Source organism: Sinohyriopsis cumingii, chromosome 4 (assembly GCF_028554795.1).
Source record: "Sinohyriopsis cumingii isolate HCF-2022 chromosome 4, ASM2855479v2, whole genome shotgun sequence".
Taxonomy (NCBI): Eukaryota; Metazoa; Mollusca; class Bivalvia; order Unionida; family Unionidae; genus Sinohyriopsis; species Sinohyriopsis cumingii.
The window spans coordinates 134,244,005-134,258,621 of record NC_142964.1 but is presented as its reverse complement, the minus strand read 5'-3'; the positions used below and the strand labels follow the sequence as shown (position 1 = coordinate 134,258,621).

The following is a 14,617-nucleotide window of genomic DNA, read 5'->3' as shown; positions in this document are numbered from 1 at the left end:
AAAGATGGAAATGTGTATCTTAAAATATTCTGCATCTTAATCCAAGTTTCCAATTTTGCAAGAAGTTGTCCCACACGTACAAAATTGTCTGCTACCCAACGTGTCAACTTGCCGCTAGAACATAAATTCTCAAGAAATTCCCATGGCGTATAGTCTGTTTCTAAATTATGTAGTAATTTTCCCCCATCAGCAAGACGTTGTAAACACATTGCATCCTATTCATTGTTGTTTTTCTTCAACATGATAGCATATTTTATTTTTTTATAAAATGTTGAACTTTACTAACTTTTTTACAAGATCGGTTTAATTTGCTTAATATCTCTTGCCATTTATAGGCATTTTTATGTTGAATTTTGTAAAACTATAAACCTGACCAAATTACTCGACTGAACTGCTGACAGAAACAGTCTAAGGTAATATATTTCATTTCTATAACCTGATGGATAAACATTACATCTTATCAAAGCTGTGCGCAGAAAAGGCCGACATATCGCGAGTCAGGAAAACACGGGGGTGGTATTCCCTGTGTCCAAAATTAATATTATTTTGAACAGAATATTCTGGTGACAATTGCCGTTTTCAAATGGTAAGCATTGCTTTATTTTATTTTCGTCAATCGGTCGAATTTTGTATGCGTTTTGCTTCAGTATTGGAGACGGAAACCTTTGGTGCGCAGAAATGCCCGACAGCGTGGTTTGCATTCTCACGAAGTTACTGGGTACAGTTTTACATCTATCTGTAAACAACCACTAGACGCCACCAGGGACGTCATTTCAACTTTTTTCGGGGCCGAGGGGGGGGGGGGGATTTAACGGGATTGTTAATTTTCGTATATAGGCTACAGCAATTTTACAGCACATGCAAAAATTCAGGGGGGAGGAGCAAATGCCACCCTGCCCCATCCCCCCAATGACTTCCCTGGACGGCACGTGTCCAAAATTAATCGGAAAATCCCGTTTTCCGCGATAATATAGAGCCGGCGATAATACAACGTTGGAGTATAACCGTTGTTGTGATAAGTATTACTTGCCCATCATTGGTTCCATGTTCTCTTTTACTGATTATCATGTGTGGTGTGGGTAAACGCGGGCACAAGACAGTCAGGGGCGGATTAAGGCTCACTGGTGCCCTAAGCACTGACAAATCTTGGTGCCCCCCTCCTTTGCTCCTTTGCACATACACCTGGGAAGATAACCCTAGGGTGCACCATGATCAAGAAACAGAACATTATGATCAATTTGCACTAGTTTTATCATTTTTTTTTACAAATCTGCATTCGTTTTTTTTTTCACCCTTTTCTCAACTTTGTGGTGCCCCCTTTGGCCCTGGTGCCCTAAGCACGTGCTTAGTCTGCTTAATGGTTAATACGCCCCTGAAGACAGTCACATGTGATGCACCACCTGCATACAGTGCACTGGTTGTACATGTATGGACGGAGATCCTACATGATGTATATGGACAGATGAAGTAACGGGACTTGGCGTGAAGTCGCCACACCAGATGTAGTCATAGGTTCTCGTATCATTGCTTAGAATTGACCTGTCATACATGTACTATATAATAATTACAAGGGAAGACACTTGTCTCCTTACTCGCGCGACCTATTTAAGAATAAACGCTTTGCGCAGCTTAATAAATTTGGTACCGATACTTAGCTCAGACATTCAACTGTTTATCCCTATCCAAAGTTTGACTTAATATCATATTTTTAAGAAATGCTAAATCATTTTCCCACGCTACCGCTCGACGTGCCCAATCACGTTCACTTGATATGCAAGAAAAACGCGCTGAATGGAATATTGTCTTCTCATTGGCCAACTAAAAATAAGTTATAAAGAAATACAGGACGTCATTTTCTTTTAACCAATGAGAGGACAGTATTCCATTCAGTGGGATCTCTCTTGAATATTAAGCAGGCACGATCAGGGCCATGTCGAGCAGGATTTGTCTATTCACATCTACAGGGATGAGCAGCAATCTCAATAAGACGAATCAAACCCTCATTGTTTTCACCAACTGGAACTGGTTCCATCTCCACTGTCAGTGGCGTCACTAGGGTTGGTGTCGCCCCCATGGACCTCCTTCCTGCACAAACATTCAACAGTTTTATAGACAGTCATGTGTAGTAACTCATGGTGTCAGCCCATAGACCTCCTTCCTGCACAACAATTCTAAATTTTTTATAGACAGTCATTTTGGTGTCAGCCCCTCTGATGGTGTCACCCGGTGAGGTCCGCATCCTCCCCCCCCCCCCCGTGACGCCACTGTCCATAGTTGTAACTAAGTCAGACAATTAGATATAAGACTGCCTTATTATTATGTGTAGACCTTGTTTATTATAATTAAACTCAATATCATCTTGATAATATAAGACTATTCCAAAAGTTCTTACAAAATCTTATTAGAAATACAGTTGCTAGATTGCTGACAAGCTCAACCAATCCAATGCATGGTCAGATTATTAAAATGCATAAACTTATAAGCATATTCAACCGAGATCTTGGTGACAAAGGCCTGTTGACCCTATTCGATCAAAATTATATAACAAATATGGCCTCTAGAGTGGTAAAACAATATTTCCCTATCAGATACAAGATCGCATAAATATGCACAAGTTTTGTGGATACTAAAATCATCATACAACTTTATCAGCGTATTTACAAAGTTACAGACAGTCTCTAAGAAATTCAGCCAATCATATGTATGATCACCTCATTAATATGCACAGACTTTGCTCATACAAAGCAGTACAACATGAGGATATTTACCTACTTAAAAGTGTGATAAAAATTATGATCAGAAATAGAATTGATTAAGTGTTTACCAACTAAATTAACCAGATGCAAAATCTCGTTAATATTCATGGACGTTGTTCATATTTATTCTCATCTTTTTGATTTAAGCCTACTTAGCAAGACTGGTCAGGAATGTTCTATTGAGTGAAAACAAGGTTAGCCATTCATATGCAAAATCACTGCTCCGGTGGCTTAGTGGTTAGAGCGTCCGCCTTGGATGTGGGAGGTCGTGGGTTCAATCCCCGACCGATCATACCAAAGACTTACAAAAATAGTACTAACAGCTACCTCGCTTGGCGTTCAGCATTAAGAGGTTAGTGTTAGGACTTAGGTCGCCCTGGTGTCAGAATAATGTGACTGGGTGGGACATCATCCTACATGTCTGCGACATGATGCCCTAGTGCTAGGCATCACTATAAACTGCCACAATGCAGACAGTGTAGCAAAGTGACTAAAAAATTGTTAAAGCTACGTTAAAAATCCAAATCACACACACACGCGCGTGTGCAACATCACCTCATTTATATGTGTTGATCTCGGTAACCCTATATATATAGTTTGATCGAAATCAGATTAAAGTAGCTCAATGTCTACCAAACAGTATAAAATTCCCAAACCAAATAAGGAATTATTTTTTTAAAAGTTTCCAATACCCTGGAACTTTGCTCTGGAACAGTATTCCAGTTGAGATTAGAAATGCCCACTCAATTTCCTTCTTCCAAACCCAATATATCCAGTGGCTTCAGAGATGCAGTTAAAATAAATAAATTCCTTTGTATGAGGGCCTCAAGGTAGATTAGTTCTTAGCTAATTGTGTTACCCTCTTCAAATAAATAAGGTCATTATTATTATTATTATTAGCCATAATACAGCTCGGACAATGGCAACATGGTCAGCTAATCAGATTAACGCATTCATTTGCATGAATCTTCTTGCTTTTGAAATCATCCAAGACCTTCATGATGCAAACTCACGTTCCACTTTTGATCACAAATGGACGAGAATTATGGTAACAAAGTGGAAACAAATCAGCTAATGTGATGCTACATCACCCGATTAATAAGCACAGATCTTTCTTATTATCCAAACTGTCCAAGATCCCAGTGATATATGTATATATTGTAAGTTTTAACAAACTTCAGATCATGAATATGGCTTCCTGAAAAGCTCAGAAGTTAGATTCTGTCATTAATAAATGTGGATCTCGTTATCAAATTCATCAAAGACATTGTGATAACAAACTGCTAATCAGATGCAAGGTCACCTCATTAGTATGCAAGGTCACCTCATTAGTATGCATGCATCTTACTAATTATTGATCTTTTCAAAGATAGAAATTCTAAGTTTGATAAAAATCAGATCAGAAATGTGGTCTCTAGACTTGTATTAAGCTCAGCCAATCAGGTCACTCATTGGTATGCATGGATATTTAATCATTACTAAACTCACTGAAGATTTTGATGATACAGTATAAGCATTTCAATTTTTACCAAATTTGACCATAAATCTGGCTGCCAGATTGGTAACAAGTAATGGCTGACAGACAGATAATAAGGGTCCATACCATAAGCTTACTAGACTTAATGATCATGCAAGTTAAAAATTAAACTACGAGGACTCGGATGACAGCAGCAGGAATCTGACCCATGCAATGAAACCTCCATTTAGAAATATTCAGAACTACAGTAATTTGAATGCACACTTGGTTTTCATAGATTTTAATTGGTTTGTAATACAGATAGGCCCATCCAGCTGCACTCTATGCATGTATGCCCCCGACCTGAGTCATCATATACCCATGATTTCCAACTGTCCAATGCTTTCAGATGCTGATAAATGGTATTATATAGAGACTGATGTTATCAAGCCATCTTCAGGAAACTTGTGTTGAATGCTTGTACATTATTTGCTTTTAACAATGCTACACATCAATTCAGTAGTGCCCACAAAAATATTTTTGGGACGGTGTGTGTGTGTGAGCAAACATGTAGTGGTCAGTTATCAAGTTTTACAGATGTAGACCAAGAGATGTTTAGAGGTGAAATCGGGGAGTAGGGGGGGGGGAAGCACTCATCTATTTATATTTGATCAAAAGTATAAAAGAAAATAATTTTAAAAACAATTTTTGCCTGTGACATTGTAGTGAGAAACTATGATATAAATTGATTATAATTTTTTCATTTCAGACAAGTTACGTCAATTCTTGTTATTTTCCACCCAATATTGCACTTCTCGATTCCACTTCCTAATTTTTTTATTATTTCAGGCTCTCTTCCTTGTATGAACTCTGAAAAGTCTTTTACAATCAGTGCTAATGGGAATAATCATCCAAATAAGTCAAGATAATCAATGTTAACAAATTTTGAACAACATGAATCAAGTTTACCCCCCCCCCCTTTCCAAATCCATGCACAATCAAAGGAACCTGAAGCAAACCGAGTATCTCAATAGTAAAATTTATATTGGTAAATAACTCTTCTAAGTATTATTCAAGAAAAAAAAGTAAAATTTTGCATCAAATCTTTGGGTTAATATCATTATTATTGTGAAATGCTTCAGACATAATATTTCAAGCAATCTGAAAACGATTAATCATCTTGGCCATATTTAGATGAAATGATATTGCTGGGAAAAGGAAATAATCTGAACTGACATTCTTTGTCAATTTGTGCTTCTTCTTATCTTAAATATGTTTAACATCAGTCATATCAGTTAGAACTGTTCAAAATAAAGATGTTATCACTTGACTGAATCACATACACTAAATTTTTGTAATTACTGAGAGGAAAGAACAATACTCAAGTAAAGAGCAGATTTTCTCAGGATATGTGAGCTGGAATTCTGTGAACAGTGATCCTGTAACCCTGCTGCAGTTACTAGTCTTTGTTGTTAATGCTAAATTACATCTAACATTACTTGAATTACTAGCCTATATTTCAACACTAAATTAAAGCAATTGCTGCAGTTTCCAAGCAGGAATCCTGCTAGTTTAAATATTTTGTCTCATTTTCTGGTTCTGTTCTGGTTGAATTCCTGCCACACTGATTGGGACAAAACATACCTCAGGTAGAAATCACAGACTTCATCACATGAGAAGCTGATTGCGTTTTTTATGCTGGAAAATAAAAAATATTTTCCTGCAGGATTCTCAGTCAAGAATAGCTGAAGGATTTGGGATGTGACAGAGGTAAAACGCTTGCTTTGCACCTCTAGGATTTTAGGTTCCACCCACAGCTCTGGCAGCTGCAAGAGTCAAGTGGTCACCCATCTTAAGTTGGTTTACTCAGGGTTCCCTGGTGGCATCCATCAGCAAAGACCAGACTATGCAAACATCTGAGCCACACAGGGTGCTTAACATAAGTTGTGAACGTATGTTACAGTACTGATGTGACATGAAAACAAGATTCTCTTGCTTATCTCTATTTCTACATGAAACCGCTTAAACCTAAAAAGAAGTGATAAACATATCTCCCTATAGGAACACAATGACAAGGTGAGATTTATTTACCAAATTTACTTTATTGGACACTTTGTGTCAGATTGATATGATGTGGAGCTGTACATCAAAACAGAGTTATAAGAATAGAATTCTACATCTCAAGGTAGGAATATATACAATAAAAATAATGAATACATTCAATATGGTGACATCAACTGAAACATATTACAACTGCTTTATGAAAAAACTCCCTTATACCTTAAAAAATTCAAAATGGAAATTCTAAACAATTCAACTGAAAATGAAATGACCCTCTAGCAATCTAAATGTCTTGTAAATGAATTTCAACTCGTATGTAAGCATGAATTTTCCTCTTTAAGCTCTTTATCACCTGAAACCTTCAATTTTTTCTGGCACATTTTCTCAAATAAAATGGAAAATAATATTTAATAAATTTTCTGACATTAAATGTAATGTTATGCTAATATGTAGGCATCGTTATCTCTGATCTGGGTGATTCATCAATTATAATCATATAAAAAAGTTAATTACCCATCATAATGATGTACACCATTAATTTCATGCAAAGCAAATTTATGATACAAAGATGAATTCTATAACTATTAACTCCTTAATTGTTATTATTAATTAATTAATTATTCATGGAGTAAAAAATTTGAAATTACAAGTCAACACCATTAAAAATACATTTAAAAGTAAACACAGGATGTGCCATTACAGGGTGTCTTTTTTTGGCCTTGGATTGATGGCCAGGCTTTAAAAACAGTATTTGGGACTCCACAACTTACAGATAAGTAAAGATTGATTAGGATTCTTGGATGTGAACATTAGTGCTAAAATCCTGAGAAAAACCCCGTTTCTTGATTGGCAACTGCTCCAGTAATTATGAGCTAATCAAAAGTAATATGCGAATTTGAATGATAAGGATCATCTTACAATACAAAACAATGCTAGAATCATATTTACACAGACAGTTTATACTTAGAAAGTGATACAATAAAAATCTAAAGTAATGCCGAAACACAATTCTAAAAATATATAAACAAGGATAACATTATTAAGGGGCGCTTTAAATCAGAGGAGCAAATTTTAATAAAATGATTCATTTACATTGCCAGCAATCTACAATAATATATTAATGCAATACAGATTACCTGGAGCAAGGTTTCTATATATAAGGTATGTAGGTTACTGAATTTAAACAATTCTGGGTAGATTAATGTCCATTTATAATTATACAATGCTTGAAAAACTAGCTGAGTAAAGGGAAGTAATCAGAAGATAGGTAATCCATGTTTTTCTACAATGCCATGAAATCTGACCAAAACTCTATTACTGATCTTCTTTCAAAAATCTCATTAAGTAATAAGCAATGCTATTTACAACCCTCAAAATTAAAAAAAAAATAACTTTAAATAAATTGGACACATAAATATAAAATTCCATTAAAATCAATAGCCCAGTAAAAAAGAATCCACAGAAGTAGGGTCATGTCTTTTCGTTACCATATTAGACCAATTTATTTGCAGAAATTTAACTTTACTTTTCTGGCCTTTTAACATACATATGAGAGCCAAATGGGTGTCGGTCCAAAGTGATGCCAACACCTCCCCTGGCAATGCTATGTACATTATGCACTGAAAAGAACGCCCTTCAATAAGTTTATATATTTACCACAAGAAAACTGGATAAATCTTGACAAAATGACTACACAATGTTACCTTAAGACAAATAACATGGAGTGTTACTGAGCATGGCAAACTTGTGGCTAGTGATAAAAAATGACAATATATAAAGAAATAAAATAAAAAATGCTTAAAAAGTGAGCAAGAACATGAAAATGAGAACCATATATACTTAGGAGTTCCTTCTGTCAAGAATATAGACCTTGATCTGTTTTTGCATATCAGGGTCTATGTTGCATGTTCTACTGATTACTTCTAACAAACTGCATAGACCCAGATCTGCTTGCACATACAAAGGTAGATCTGAGTCTATTAACTTTGCAGTTGGATATAACTTATTAGTGAGTGTATACAGTAGGCAAATATACATTTATACAAGTACAAGCAAGCCTTTCCAGCAAAAGGATCATGTTATTGTAGAACATGCTTGCTAAATAGCAAGATCAAACTGTTAATAGCTGATTTTAGAAAAGCATACTTCTGGATGACAAAAGGTTGATCATGTAAAAAAAGTACTATTGTCAATGTCATTTAGTGGCTTAAGTTCATTACATAAAATAATGAAAAATAGATCTCTGTAATTCACTGTTTGAGGAAAAAAAAGACCATTCTGGGACATGTGTCATCTTCTATTATCAACTGTCTGATCTGGGACAGGTGATTACTTATTTTTATTATCATACGGTATATCTCTGTAACAAATGCCAATAAATATGAATTTCTGTTCCAGAAAGTTGACTGGCAGGATGGGAAGACAAGTCCAGAGAATGCCCAATCTTCATACAATAATAATATCCATGCTTATTTGAGTTGACCCATTTTCCTTGATTGGCACATGTCTTGCATTAAGATTTAACATCATTTTGCCACACATTGCACCAAAACCAACTCCTGTAGTTACATGATATCTGACAATCCAAATTTAGCAATATAAACTAAAAGGGAGTTCTCTCAGTGATTTCTGTTTCTATTGGATAATAAATCAGTTTAACTGTGTTATAAAATACAACATTCTTAAAACCATTTAAAATTCTATATAAAATGAAAAAATATTCTAAATGAATTAATAATTACATATTTTACGTGATTAATGTCCAATAAAAACTATGTTGTATAAAATGAAAATATTGTGAATACATAAAAAGGATCATACTTCTACATTCAAAACTGGAGGCAGCATACAAACTTCTATCATGTAAAATGAGTTATTTTCCGTGACTGAAACTAGTCCAGGTTAAAACTATTATGCAATGGTAAATCAAACTGTTAAAACAAACTCACAGCTGTCTGATGTTAAGTGATACAAATGGTACAAAAGACAAGTCAATTACAGACTATTTTAAATCAAGGCTGTACTGTGATAGACTAGTACTGTGATACAGTACAGACAACAAAATCCACAAATGTAAAGGACATAAAAAGAGTGATACAATTTATAATATTAACCAATACATGGGGTAAAGTGGCCATGAAAAATGGATACACCATAAGAAAAGTAGGCAGTGTTACTTCCACAAGCTCTTAACCTACTGAAATCTGGTTCATTATTTGACAGACAAGTTTATTTGCATTAAATTATCAGATTGTGCAGGAACCCATTCCACGATTGGTGGACACAATTTATGTCTGTACATGCTATGGTAATTAGCCAGTCACAAGGCTTTAATATTGCATAAAGTACAACTTTGACAACTCAAACATCAATCACTTCAATATCCTGAACATCTCAAACATCAAACACTCCAATATCCAGAATAACTCAAACATCAATCAGTCCAAGAACATCTCAAACATCAAATACTCCAATATCCAGAAGATCTTAAACATCAATCACTTCAATATCCAGAAGATCTCAAACATCAATCAGTCCAAGAACGTCACAAAATCCTGAACAACTCAAGCACTAATTAGTCAAATATCCAGAAGATCTCAAACATCAATCAGTCCAAGAACATCTCAAACATCAATCAGTCTATTATCCAAAAGATCTCAAACATCAATCAGTCTAATATCCAAAAGATCTCAAACATCAATCAGTCTAATATCCAAAAGATCTCAAACATCAAGCAGTCTAATATCCAGAAAATCTCAAACATCATCAGTCCAATATCCTGAACAACTTGTACATTCAATATCTGGCATCACAAGAATAACTTTATCAATCTTGGAGTAAAGCCTTACCTTTTCTCTGACCAAACAAAATATAAAGAAATCAAAATGATCAAAAAGTCAAACAAGTATATGGGTTTTGGAGCATTTTGTGGAAGTTATGTGAATAAAAATGTCAAGGGTTCCATAATAATTTATGTATGGGTTCTTGTTAAGATGAGGTAAATAACAAAGTCCTAGATGGTCTCTTAGAGCTGGCACTGGTACATGCCTGCAGGTCTACATTTTCTTGCCACAATCTTCTTTTGTATTCCAAATAATGCTTTGCCTTAGGAAGATCAACTCAGCATAAAATTCAAAATCAAATGATGGTGTCCAAACTTTACAATCAAATTCCACCAGCAATAACGAAAACACATAATTATTATGCTGTGTTCACCTTCTCAGCTTTTAAAATTGACTTTCATAATAAAAGATCAAATGATGCCAACAAATGCCAATTATCATTTCAATGTATATATTAAAGTATATTTACAGCACACTGAACTAACAGGTAATGAGATACACTGACGATAGAGAGCTGTCTTTTGACTGTATTTTAAGAATCCATCCCCATGTCATTATATCAGTCAAATTCTTTTGCTTGTTTTGCATGGAATCCTTTTTGTAAGAATTCCCTCAACTAATATGCCACAAGATACAAAAGAATTGTAAAATGTCAATTTGAAATTAGTCTAAAACAACATTTATTTCACAAGCCTCAAAGCATTATGAAATTATCAGGCACTGTTCTGAATTTGACAAAGTAATCTTTTATTACTTGTTGGCTTGATTTTATATGTTACTGCTTCTTTTAAAGACTCCTATCTTTGACTGCACAAGTCTTATCTGATGTTCACACAGACTTATGTACATTGTCTTGCTAAGCTTTGTTCACATATATATATATATATATATATATATATATATATATATATATATATATATATATATATATATATATATATATTTATATTTATATATATATATATATAAAATCATATAACAATGTTCTACTCTCAGTCTATGGTCACATCCCAACTTGCCAGTTCCAGGATCTTATTTTGAGATTGTCAAGTTTTGGGAATAGAAATCATCAGCCTATACCAGAAATACTTTGATACATCTATGGGAGCATTAAATTAATAGATTTGGAATTACAACCAACATTTTTTTCAAATTAATAGAACAGGCAAGTTAACAGTATAATATGACTCCAGTAAACTAAGTTACCATTAGGATGCTTTTGAGAATATCTCATATAATTTTTAATTACAAAAAGTCAAGTCTGTGCTATGTGTCTTAAGTGACCATATAATTTAATTATACTTCTTGTACTTTCAATGCTCAAAAAGCTGTATTAAAAATGAAAAATTATCTCAAGAGACCTTTCTGGCTTCCATAGTCTTCATGCTTCTGTGTACATTCTATAGCAAGACTACCACCGAGATTACACACTGCTCTTTAACATAGGCAGTCTCATGTATGCACAATCAATCCAATAAAGTGAAATGTTTCGTTTTTTTATTACAGCATATACTCACAAGTCAGGTCCAACTGCAAACACCAATGATCCATATCACTTACTGCACTGTCAAATCAAAGTCTATGCTGCTTGTTCCATGATTAGTCCTAACAAACTGAACAGACTCGGATCTGCCAAAGAATTATGTGCTGGTGAACCTGGGTCTGTGCAGTCTGCAGTTGAATCTGACTCATCTATGAGTATACATATTAACTCTCCAACATTTGTTTTTCTTCAAAGAAGTCTATGATAATTGGGTTTCATAGAAGTGTATGATAATTGGGTTTCATAGAAGTATATGATAATTGGGTTTCATATAAGTCTATGATAACTGGGTTTCATAGAAGTGTATGATAATTGGGTTTCATGCAAGTCAATGATAACTGGGTTTCAAAGAAGTGAATGATAATTGGGTTTCATAGAAGTCTATGATAACTCGGTTTCATAGAAGTGAATGATAACTGGGTTTCACAGAAGTGAATGATAATTGGGTTCACAGAAGTCTATGATAATTGGTTGTCATAGAAGTGTACGATAATTGGGTTTCATAGAAGTCTACGATAATTGGGTTTCATAGAAGTGAACGATAATTGGGTTTCATAGAAGTGTATGATAATTGGGTTTCATAGAAGTGAATGATAACTGGGTTTCATAGAAGTGTATGATAACTGATTTTCATAGAAGTGTATGATAATTGGGTTTCAATGAAGTGAATGATAATTGGGTTTCATAGAAGTGTATGATAACTGGGTTTCATATAAGTCTATGATAATTGGGTTTCATAGAAGTGAATGATAACTGGGTTTCATAGAAGTGTATGATAATTGGGTTTCATATAAGTCTATGATAATTGGGTTTCATATAAGTCTATGATAATTGGGTTTCATAGAAGCCTATGATAATTGGGTTTTATAGAAGCATATGATAATTGGGTTTCAGAGGCTGTATTGCATTGTACTTTGCTGCTGCATCTCCAGCAGGTTTGAATGCAGAAGTGTATTACATACAGCAAAAAAAATCACACAGAACTGCCAGCACAAAATGCACCATCTGATCTGACCATATGCTATTAGATTAAAACTGCTAGTAAAACACCATAGAAAACAATCTTCATCCCATATACATTCACAAATATGCCACAGTCTGAGGCCAAGCTCCTTTCCTGCAGGTAAGGTTTTATGAGAAGCACCTGACTGTTCATCTGTCTGTATGTGGTTCCCAAATGAAATTTACAATTAAAATGACACCTCTTCCTCATCTTCATCATGTTCTTTCCCCTCATCCGTCGCTGCACTCTGAAAAAAGATACAGATGATACTTAATTTGGTAATTCTGTGGAAAACAAAGAATATAGCTTTACTTTCTTGTGTGTACTAATAATTCATACCTTGAATGACACCTGAACTGGATTGATACAGAAGAAAAAAATAAAAATAAAATAGATGCTATTTACTTGAAAATTTAGAAGTTGTTACATACTTATCATTTGTTTATATTATTTAAAATTAATCAATTGCAATTATTTCTCATGTTCCAAAATGTTTATGTTCATATTATTTAACATTATATGGAAAATCAGTTATTAAATATTCCACCAAGCATTCTTAAAATTCTTTATTTTCATTTCCACATGTAAATAAAGATGATTTTCATAATTATACACAAAAGCTAATTTGTTGAGAACTTTCTGTGATATTACAAATTCATCAAAACTAGTATTGCTTCAATAAATAAGACATAAATTAGGTGATGAGATGTTTAGCAAGCTAAAGCCACATATTTATATGTGAGAGCTGGTTCAGAACAATTAAACAGACATGTACATCAGTGATGTGTATTCCATTTCTACTCATCAAGTCAAACAATGTTATTATGCCTTTGGTTACAAAATAGCAAAGGGACCAGATCGAAAGTTTTCACAACTTAGCAAGGGTTCTCTCCCTTGTACTAATTATTCTTGCAACTTCAAATACAAGAGACTACACTAGGTATACATTGTTAAAACTATCATACAGCATATATGGATTTATATTAGTTTCACTTCATATATAGTACTAACAATGTGCAAATGAAAAATTGGCAAAATGATATTAACCCCTTGAAGGGGATGATGCTCTACTAGCCAAACAGAATATACAAGAATCCATGACAATACTTTCTTCTATCCTGTTGTCCTTTTTTAATTGCCAAGTACTGAAACCATTTCTGATATTCTTAAAAGACCCCGACATACCAAATTTGGTAACAAATATATTTTCTTAAACATGAAAGTTAAAATGCTGACAAGTTGCATGTAAGTACTGTACAAAATTTAAGTAATGGCCTTTAAATGACCTTGAACCTGGTATGGTGAAAAGAATATCCCTGAACTTGTCTCAGACAATTTTGAGATATCCTGAAATAGAAAGTTTTGTTGAATTAAAAGAAAACTAATTTTGCTGGTGGTGGGATTAAATTATCTAAGTGGCATCATTCAATGTACAGTTTGTTGTTGTTGTTGTTTAGACCACTTGGCCACTCGGGGCATCTTACAGTTTGTATTCTAACATATCCACAAACTGGACTTGGAAAATAAAAGCAACATTTATACTGATCCATTATCATGCTCACTTGCTGGTACTGCTAAAAAGCAGAGTCAAAATCTTTGACCTTAATATCAAGGTTAAAGTGACAAATATCAACTTGTTCCTTTAATGCAAATAAATATATTATATGGTCAAACTTTAACTTTAATATGGACATGTTACTGTGTCATATGGCCACTGAAGTACAGAAATGCAAAAAAAATAAATGACCTTTGTCTGAATCAGTTAGACCTAGTTTTCAAAACTCCTTTAAAAATGTGCAGACATATTGGTTGTTAGATATGCTAAATTTTAATTCAGAACAAGATTTTCAAGACTGATACAAGGGTGCCATGTTAGATGAACATCATTTTCATTCAGAATCAACTCCATACCATTATCATGTTTAGATCAACCCCATGTTGATACAATAAAGCTGG

At 34.1% G+C, this 14,617-nt stretch overlaps 1 protein-coding gene across 4 annotated transcripts in view; it reads right to left on the bottom strand.

Annotated features, from left to right (window-relative positions):
- Positions 1-6,294: 6,294 nt before the first annotated feature.
- The window catches only part of LOC149802125 (band 4.1-like protein 3), a 98,417-nt gene continuing 90,094 nt past the window's right edge, over positions 6,295-14,617 (bottom strand). For all 4 annotated transcript variants that reach the window (XM_089956520.1, XM_089956521.1, XM_089956522.1 and 1 more), the window contains one exon: positions 6,295-12,908. In XM_089956520.1, the coding sequence (XP_089812646.1) occupies positions 12,849-12,908 (60 nt within the window). In that variant the 3' untranslated portion in view covers positions 6,295-12,848. The remainder of the gene's footprint in view (positions 12,909-14,617) is intronic.